The sequence below is a fragment of the Trichoplax adhaerens genome, genomic scaffold (assembly GCF_000150275.1).
Source record: "Trichoplax adhaerens TRIADscaffold_6 genomic scaffold, whole genome shotgun sequence".
NCBI classification, from domain to species: domain Eukaryota; kingdom Metazoa; phylum Placozoa; class Uniplacotomia; order Trichoplacea; family Trichoplacidae; genus Trichoplax; species Trichoplax adhaerens.
This window is the reverse complement of record NW_002060948.1, coordinates 829,983-840,354: the sequence shown is the minus strand read 5'-3', so window position 1 is coordinate 840,354 and position 10,372 is coordinate 829,983. Positions and strand designations below refer to the sequence as shown.

Sequence of the window (10,372 nt, the reverse complement as noted above, 5' to 3'; positions counted from 1 at the left end):
AGTATGGAAATCCGGGTGCAATCCTTAACAGTGCAGCACAGTAACCCACAGTACTGTACAATGGATTGTACAGTACAGTACACTGTACTGTACAGTACAATGGATTGTGCAGTACAGTGTACAGTACTCTGCAGAGATGCATAAAAGAGCTGTGTCAGCCTGGCCTATATGGAACTATACTGTATGGTGTCGCATTTCTAGTACAGTGCTCAGTATAAGTATTCTTGAAAGTCGAGAGGAAAAAAAACAAGTCCCTGTCACTACCTGGTGCTACATACAGTGATATACTGGGACAGCAAAGTAAAGTCAGTAAGTCAGCATTGAGATTGAAGAGGCACTTCATCGAAGCATCATTTTTATTAATGCAAGAAAATGGCCAGTCGTGACCGTGGTTCCAGTGCTGGATTTGATCGGCATATCACGATATTCTCTCCTGAAGGAAGATTATATCAAGTCGGTTAGTAAATTGCTTTCGATTGTAACAGAGGATCGAATATTTAATTGGAAATTCGGACTCATTTAAGAATTTCACTTGATATAAAACATGTGAAACTTTGATCTACTACTCGACTGTACAGTGTACATCAATTAATATTACGTTACGTGTGAGAATCTCGAAAGATAGAGTACTGTACTACAGTTCATTTCAGCGAATCCCTTCTGGCAATAATTCTTCTATACTGAATTAGTCAGATCGAATCGATCAAATTGTATTCATACTGTGCATCCTAATCATGATAAAGTTGCATAGTTAGTAAACTGATTTTGGATAGCTTCATGACAACGTTTATATTTCATTGAACGAAATTTACTCCTAAGGAACTTATTAGCTAACAAATACTGAGTAAAAAAATTAGGAATTGGATGCTTTTCGATCACTGCTGCGATTACCCATCATTATGTGGTATATTTACTCTCTTTGACAGCATTATCAACATCGATTCCTCTTAACTGTATGTCACATCACTGAACCTTGCCCATACTCAGTTGATCGCATACACTGTAAACGTATAGTTTAGATTTAGGGATTAATCCAATATCAAGATTTTTGTAATTGGAAAAAAGATGGTGTCTTGACTTTGAGTTATCTCGGACATGTTATAAACATTACCAGTATTACAGTGTTCTATTGTATAGAGCTAAATTATAACATTTCTGCAGTCGCATTTACGGTATTTGACGGTAGCACAGTCAGTATGCATGCAATAGCGTGTAGTCAGAGTTCAGAAATCGACTGGTGCTAGCTATTTCATGGTCAAAGTTGACACTTGGTAGAATGCACGACATCTTTACTATAGCAAAGTTTATGATCGTAATATAAATTGTATGCTCTGTAAAATAAATAGAAATTGAAATCGATTTCATTAACTGTTTGATAACAGAATATGCTTTCAAGGCTATCAATCAAAGTGGCTTAACTTCTATTGGTGTCCGTGGTACAGATTCTGCAGTAGTCGTATCACAGAAGAAGATACCGGTATATATCTAAGCTTAACTAAATACGAATTACTTTGTTCCATACCGTAGATAGCGATACGTTCGTTAATTAGTAACCAACTGCCTGCTGACTACCCGTGCGGTGCAGTGTCGACATCGATAGTTTACAAATTGCTATGACTATGAACTTGTATACAGTTACATCTTAATCTCAATAACCTAGGATATTTTCAAGTGTACCATAGATGTATATACGATTCGTATTTACGGTTTATTGTTAAAACGTAATACTAAACCGTCACTAAATACCTTGCATTCGTTACAGGACAAGTTATTAGACCCTTTGACGGTTACTAATTTATTTCGATTAACAGACAATATTGGATGTGCTATGACTGGTATGACAGGTAGGTAAAATACATGATATATTGATGACGTACGCAGTACTTTTATAAGAGGAAATTAAATAATATTTTTTGGCTTAACTTTCTCCTATGACAAAGCCGATAGTAGGTCACAAGTACAACGTGCTCGATATGAAGCTGCAAACTGGAAGTATAAATACGGTTATGAGATACCTGTTGACATGTTATGTAAACGTCTATCTGATATTTCGCAAGTATATACACAGAATGCTGAAATGAGACCACTCGGATGTGGTAAGTTCTCGTCTTAGATTGTCACCGTATTATCTAATATAATTGCAATAAATGTATGACGAGTATGATAAATTTTACATAAAATTTATATTTTAGTATTATGCAATGTCTACATTTAAATAGGCATGATTCTAATTAGCTATGATGACGAAAGAGGACCACAACTCTATAAGACTGACCCTTCAGGCTACTATTGTGGTTATCGGGCTTGTAGCGCTGGAGTTAAGCAGACAGAGGCTAACAATTTTTTAGAAAAGAGACTTAAAAAGAATGCTATCACTGACGAAGATGATACTATTCAAGTATATTAGTATTTGTAGACTTTGCTGCGTTGTTCAGGTCTTTACAGCGCGACACTTATTTAATATTTAACGTTATGTTAATGTCAACTTTAGACTGCAATTGCTGCCTTATCATCCGTGTTATCTGCCGACTTTAAGCCTAGTGATCTTGATGTAGGAATTGTGAGAAATGACGGCAAAGGATTTAGGTGAGAAAGAGTGCCCCATTTCTTAGCTCCGCTAATAACGTAGTTGTGTGATAGTAAAACAAGACTTTAAAAAGATTTTTCACTCTTGCTCATTGATAGGATCTTAAATGAAAATGAAATTGATAACCATTTAACCGCATTAGCAGAAAAAGATTAAAATCAACTTAACCGTCTTTTCCTCGTTTTGGTATTCTAATGTTTTATTTGTACGCTATGTTGTTACAAAGTTTTCAAGATAAACAACATAAAATAATTTAATTTGTGACTAAACCAGTGAAAAACTTTATGACCTTATTATTGTAGTTCAAACAGACACAATGTAAGTAAGGTTTTTCAACTTAAGACAAGTGACTTTGTCGCTAGATAATAGCATTTTTATCATATTTCATTTCGTTGTGTATGCTATGCTATAAACATTTAATCCCAGAGAATAAAGTTAATTCCTTTCATTGTTGAACTATAGTATTTTTCCTGCAATGTATTCATAAAGTACACTATAACTGCTATTGCAGTGTTGATCAGATACCTACTGCCTGCCTTTATCCCTCAGTTATGCCTTCGATTTAGTTCATAATTTACTCTGCATTGCTAAAAAATTTTGTTCAATAGTATGATTCTACGATAAGCTTAATTATGAAACGATTACGATCGTGATAAATTCGGGCCACTGTCGACCTCAAGTGAATTGCGCTATCGCTTAGCTTGCATAGTGTAGTATTTGTAGAGATACATAAGGAGTATCAATGTATTACAGTTCTACTGTATAAGTATACTGTACAGTATAAAATTAGTAGCACAGTACAGTATTTCTAATGTTAATGAATCATCAGCTCGACAAGCCCGGATGAGGCACTTTAAAATGTGCACAAACTCTTTACGAGCACAGTACTGTACAGCAGCAAAGCATGCGAAGGTTCCACTACAGTAGTTTACACTTTATAGTACTGTAATACAATGTACTGTACAGTACTGTATAATAAGATAGTGGCATTATAGTGTACTGTACAGTACAAGTCATAGAAGATATTACTTCGATCACATATTTGCAGTACAGTGTACAGTACAGTACATCACTGAGCTGGGTTATGCAGCTTTTGAATATGAAAAACAGGTGTCGTAAGTTGACAGCGATGCTTGCACTGTATCATATAGTATCTTATGAACTCTGTACGACATCTATTTTACACAATTTTTGAAGAGTACACACTGAGTACAGCCTATTCAATGTAATGCTCAGTATTGTAGATAGACCTGACTGTAGATCAGGTGCATCTAACAGTACTGTTACGAAATGAGATTTTGTTTCTACTATGGATTGCACCCGGGTAAATTACAACTATAACTTATTCTATTTGACTAGGGCAGCCCAGTCACTTAGGGCATAAAATTTGCAGTATGTCAGTCTATAGAAGAGGTTATAGCTTGGTGTTGTCTCTCTATGTTAGCTGAATCTATCTGTCTCACTAATAAAGCTCCTTTCTTCTATCGCTACCATCTCTGTGCTCTGTGCATCGCTAATTAATTGAATCTTATCACACTGTACTGTAGTTTGTACTGTACACTGAATGGACACTAAAAGAAATCCGTCTACGACAAAACCCCACATACTGTACACTGTACAGTACTTTACTGTACAAAATCCCGCACAAGAATGCCCGCAAAAGAAAGTACTGCGCATTTGTAAACCGTTCAGATTTTAACTGATATTCAGGATAGAATTCTGAATGGCCTACTGAATGTGCGTAGTACTGTATAAATTCCTGACCTCAAGAGTATGGAGATTTCTTGTTGCTGTTTATACCATAGAGGTAACAAAAAAACCTCGATGGTTTTTACTTTCCATTATACCATTTTACCATTTTACCATTTACAGTACTGTACTGTATTTTACCATTTACTGTACTGTACACTGTACAGTGCAGTAACGTAACTGGATACCGTAAATGCGTTGACTTCCAACCTTTCACAGTTCATTTAATTTGATGCTGTACCCATTAGGGCATACAGTACGTGGAATTGGATTTAATTGAAAATACGCGTAGTAGAGTGCCAGAGTCTGCTAAAAGTGTTGATAAATCGTCCATTGCTCTGGATATACATGCTGTACTGTTGATAATAATAACTATTGATTGTTCAATTTTTATTGACATCTCAAGATACTATACAGTGTACAGTACAGTAGAAGATCGATATTATTCCATCTCATAAACATAAACGATAGTAAACAGCCATGAACAACCAGGTAATAGATTTAAGTTCATGTACGACAGAAGATGGTTCTCTATGGATTTTTGGGTATGGTTCTCTGACCTGGAAAGTCAATTTTCCGTACAAGTCGAGAATGGTGGGCTATATTAAAGGATACGCTAGGAGATTTTGGCAGGGAAGCACAGATCATAGGGGTATTCCAGGCCAAGTAAGTGCTTTATCAATTTGTAATCTAATGGAGTAAATTATTTATTTAATGGCCGCAATTTGTAAAATATTCCTAAAAGAATTAAATTAGTCAGCTTGAAATCATCACAATCTTCATTCGTCCGACACACAGACGAGTATATATGACATATATAAAATTTCAATTGATTATGCAACGAGATTTTGGTCAAAGCTAACTTTATGTCGTACTAATATACGCGTATAACGTAAAACTGTAGTGGCATGAACAGTTGAACACTAGACGGTATACAGTAGTAGCATATTCTAAAGATTCAAATCCTCCTCGCCCTGGCTGTTTTATTCCAGCACGGCATAATACTAAGGACCTTCAGCATTATCTTTTTATTTTCAAGACGTCCTTACAATGCCTTCTTTGTTTTGGAGTCCCTGGCAGCTCATGACAATGAATCACATTTTTCCTTAGCAGCCCTGCCTGACAATTAGTACAATCTAAGCAAGGTTCACCTCATTATGTGGGCACAATGCCATGAGCACATAGTCATCGACGTTGCCACGAATATTAACTACGCTGTACAGTGCTTTGTTCGTCAAAATTTTGACGAAAATGTGTCGTTAAACATATTATTGTAATTATTATTTATTAATATTTGACATGAGTTTTAATTTAATAGGAATAACGAGCTAAATTAACAGATTCATAGGTGCTATTAATGGTATTTTCATAGCATTACTATGTACAGAAATTCATACTTCTATATCAAGTTCACTAAGAGGTTTTCTGCATGTCATACAGATCAGAGGATAAGCTCATCATCAAAATATGTGAGCTACATGTCATTGCAAAAGTAGGTGAAAGCTACAGTAATTTACGCAGATCAATTTCATTTAACGTTTAATCGAATTGATAGGTCTTTCGATAAAAAAATGCACCGATTAACACTAGCGAAACTCCACGAAATACATATACTGTAGATTTCAGTACTGAAAAAAAAATTAAACGCATTAAACTAGCACAACTATTTTAAGGTTATTGAAAGTTACTGAAATAAAACTGAACGATTTTAAAGATTAAAATTTTATCGATGAGGGTTGTACTGTACTCTACAATTAAAATCTACACCCGTAGGTAGTTAATTTATTTAGTGTTCTGGCTAGAGATGTATAGTACGAGCGTATAGTAATGTACATAGCAGTGGGTATCAATAACAAGTTTATTGTATTGAAACATAGATCAAAAGATCTTTTGTAAAACTAATTTTCTGCTATCTTTTCTGTTTAGCCTGGCCGTGTTGCAACTCTGATTAGGGATATGAAAGTAAGTATAGATATACTTCAACAATTGCAATATGGTATTTGCTGCCTTCCTTCTAGAAGTACTGTCCAATTGAATCTTGTATACAATATGTCAGTATACTGTATAAGTAAAAACAGGCAATCACTTTATTTAGATAATTTATAGATTAGTTCTCGTACCTGTTTTGCTATTATTACTATCACAGATGAGCATTTGCCTAAGCGTTTGCTTAATCTTCTACTTACTTTGGCACATCAGATCAATGTAATACGTACAATTGTAATAAAGTGCATTAAGGCTTACTTTCACGTGGATGTTTATTATTTGTTATTTCAAATTCGATCATGTCGCGTCGAACTAACTTGTTTTACATATAGTACTGTATAACAACGTGCATAATCGTCCAGTAATGGCATCCGATGCCAAAGATAACCAACAAAAACTTTAAGATGTATTTCTGGATCAATATTGATCTGTATTTCCTTGGTTACCCCATCATTTAGGAAATAACATGGGGTGTAGCATATCAAGTAGGACCAGATGATATCCCTAAAGTCATTGGCTATTTAAATTTTCGAGAGAAATGCGGTTATACTACAGACTGCGTAAAGTTTTATTCTGCGGATAATACTAAAAATTTACCAAGTGTATTAATCTATATCGCCACGGAAGATAATGAAGAATTTCTTGGACCAGCAACATTACAAGAGGAAGCGAGACATATTGTATCAAGTTGTGGACCAAGTGGACAAAATTCAGAGTATTTATTACGTTTGGCTGAAGCTATGAGAAAAATGGGAATTACTGATCGCTACTTATTCGATCTTGAACAAAAGATATGTGAACTGATGGCACAATGATGACACTCTACGAATAAGTTCGTATTATAAATTAGGTATATAAGACTGTCTTTTTACAAAAAAAATTGAAAATGATTAACTATAACCATGGAATGCAAAATAAGGTTTCTCTGCAGTAGTTCGTGTTAATAGGTCGTAATCTTACTTTACTGTCTTTGATGATTATAATTATACTAATTTATATGACATCGTTTCAATTTCCAAGAGATATTACGTATTGTTAAATTTATTTCGTAACAATATATGTGACCGTGCATAACCATGTTTACTAAAATCTAAAATGATCCAATCGTTATTTATGTCACAATTACTGATTTCAAATCTATACTGATAATACGCTAGTATATAACATTTAATAATTCATCCAAATACGATTAACAAGTAGCAAATATCTGATATTTAATAAAATTCAATCAAGAAATTACCGAATGTTCACGAAAATAGAAATCACAGTTTCTTACACTAGCTATTGAATGCAAGCTGTTTTATTATCATTAATTGTAAAAAATATCATTAATGGATTAGGAAGCTATAATTACACCGTATTTATATCGTTATAGTTGGTATATACTTTTAAATCTAGAGTCATTAGCATATGGGAAGGACAGATTGACTAATTGTTAATTTAATAATAAACTTTAATGATATCTTTATTGCTCGTACCTTCGAAACTCTTCTCGTTATCTCGATTACTATGATTTAATGAAACACAAATTGCACGTTGTACCGCTAAATATTTTATCAACTATGGGAATAGTTAGTGTTATATTGTGAAGATAGATCGACTAAATTATGAAAAATTATTGCAATACAGCACAAAATCGATTTTAATTCGTGTTGCAAAATATGAACTATGTGGAGACAAGCTTTCTTACCTTTCAAGATTTTAGGTTAAACTACTTTAACTATCGAGAAAGTAAATCTGACTTTGGCACTAACAATTTTTATCATGATGAGTATAGTAGAAATACTGAAAAGATATACTGCAATCACTAATTATTACATGGTATTATTGTGTGAGATATACTCGAATTACTCGTACAGTATAAAATTTTCTTAACAATATTATTCTGCATCGTTCTACGTATTCAATTAAGATACTACATGTTTTTATGAAGAGAAGCAATGTTACAATACTAATCATTGCGACTGTTTGTAATAATTGTGATATATACATATATACTGTAGAAATAGTGAAGTGTGATATACTTTATAGAGTCTATAGACTATTGTAGCTATAATAGGCTATAACAGCTATGATGTAATTTTGATGTAATGTAGTTAGATATTTAATAATTAAATATCATTAACTTAGAGAAAGGGTAGAAGGTTTAGACCGACTAGTTGCTAATTTATTATTTATTTTTAATTATCCAATGCCTTTATTGTCCATAAATTCTATTCAATTTTTCGCAAGCGTAAGAGTTATTCGTATTTAATATTTGCATAAAAATTGAACAGTAGACTTCGTAGTGAGCTTTATTTCTTATTCTAAATTTGATACCATGTCTACGCAAGTCACTGCAAGATTAAATTAATTAGATGACGGAAAGAAGCCATCCATCCTGAACACAACAACTACAGTATTTGAAAATATGAAAATTGCGTCCTTTACACGCAGCATGTGACTATTACTTCTTTCTTCCTTTAATGGTAGATTTATTACTGTTACTGTTACAAATCTAAATTTGTAACGTGAGAAAATTTAACTACTACAAAAACTAACACTACGAGTCTACTGTCAGGTTTGTCCTCCTTGACATCTGCCTACAATACGACTATAAATACTGGCGATCTCCTATCATCAGGAGAAAATAGTAACTCCACCAGTCTCTGTTAGGCAAAACTGAACTCAAGTTGTATTGAAATATCATTTAATTTATACTAAATCTACATAAACACTAGTACTCAGTTTATAGATAGTATTTAAAAAATTATACACTTATCTACCAGAAGGATGTATAATGTCATAGATAACGGTATGTTATTTGACGTAAATAAGATAATCATTTTGTAAGAAAATTCACTTCGTGGCAGTCATAATGAGCATAGTAGAAAGTATAAACTGTATATGAGTATATTCCTGCTATGTTAAATGATTTTTCTCCGATATCCATCTGTGCAAGAGTGCTCATAAAATACCTGTATTTAACATGATTTTATGCCAAAAGCTAAAAGTTATCAAGAGGTTACAGTTCGAAGTATGATAGAGTATCGTTTACTAGTTTACGAGTTAAAAATAAAACGCTGTAGTATTGGAAAGCATAAAAAATACCGATGACGAATGAAGTGATAATACGAGTATAGCGAATTTTTTACGTGGATTAGAAAGAAGCAATGTCTCAACTTAAACGTACTCAAGATTTACACGGTTATCCACGCTTATTTGTTTACGAGAATGTTTATTTAGTAATGACTAGTCGGACCTGTACACCAAGCTGCGCTGTACAGTACTATCGCAATGCACGATATAGATAAATAATCATTCGCAATAAATCTGTTTATGTATTGTAAAGTCCAATCTTCTTACTGAAGTTATTTATAAACAAACAATATCAGCGAATCTTGTCAATATTTTTGGTTAAAAATTTAAGAATCATAACTTCGATACACGATTATCATTTAAGAAATTGAGATTTCATAGAATTTTGTAGTGTATTATATGTACATTTAGGTACTCTATACGCCTAATGATAACCTTTGTATAGGAAATTGATATAAGTAAATAGCGAATTAATCCTATTTTAATTATTCCTTTTACAAGCAAAGCCCACAATCTGCCAATGTCAGTCATTTTCATTATAGTAAATAAATAAATTAGCACGATTATATACGCGTATACAATAAATGTATTCAATGGGATACTATAGTATCAAACTATCAATGCATAGCGTTAAATAGTCTTTAGTTATGATTGAGCAGATCATGCCATCCATGACATTGCTACAGTATAATACTCGCGCTCAGGTGCAGTTCGCTCAAGCAGTCCATTGTCACTATGATCCATCAATCCCGTCATCCACCGGTGCAGCTGTGCGGCCATATCCAGCCTACAGTAGACATTCATGACCCAACCCATTCCGTTCCTTCCTCACCTATTGGTCTACCTGACCTGTTGTACACTGCTTACCAAGCGTCCACATCACTGCAAAAATAAGGCCAAGCGGAATAATCCTAACTGCTATCAAACAACTTCTAACCGTATGTTGTACCGTATATATTATTTAAAATAATG

General features: G+C 33.6%; 2 protein-coding genes across 2 annotated transcripts; both read left to right on the top strand.

Moving 5' to 3' along the window:
• Positions 1-372: 372 nt before the first annotated feature.
• Positions 373-2,743, top strand: TRIADDRAFT_27191 (uncharacterized protein; the record flags this gene model as incomplete). Its single annotated transcript, XM_002113542.1, has 7 exons — positions 373-457; positions 1,383-1,477; positions 1,763-1,844; positions 1,941-2,096; positions 2,220-2,398; positions 2,492-2,586; positions 2,686-2,743. 7 exons carry the CDS (start codon positions 373-375, stop codon positions 2,741-2,743), a joined length of 750 nt encoding a protein of 249 aa, XP_002113578.1.
• Positions 2,744-4,816: 2,073 nt separating this feature from the next.
• Positions 4,817-7,137, top strand: TRIADDRAFT_57142 (uncharacterized protein; the record flags this gene model as incomplete). The annotated part of the gene is made up of 3 exons (XM_002113541.1): positions 4,817-5,002; positions 6,263-6,298; positions 6,781-7,137. 3 exons carry the CDS (start codon positions 4,817-4,819, stop codon positions 7,135-7,137), a joined length of 579 nt encoding a protein of 192 aa, XP_002113577.1.
• Positions 7,138-10,372: the final 3,235 nt, after the last annotated feature.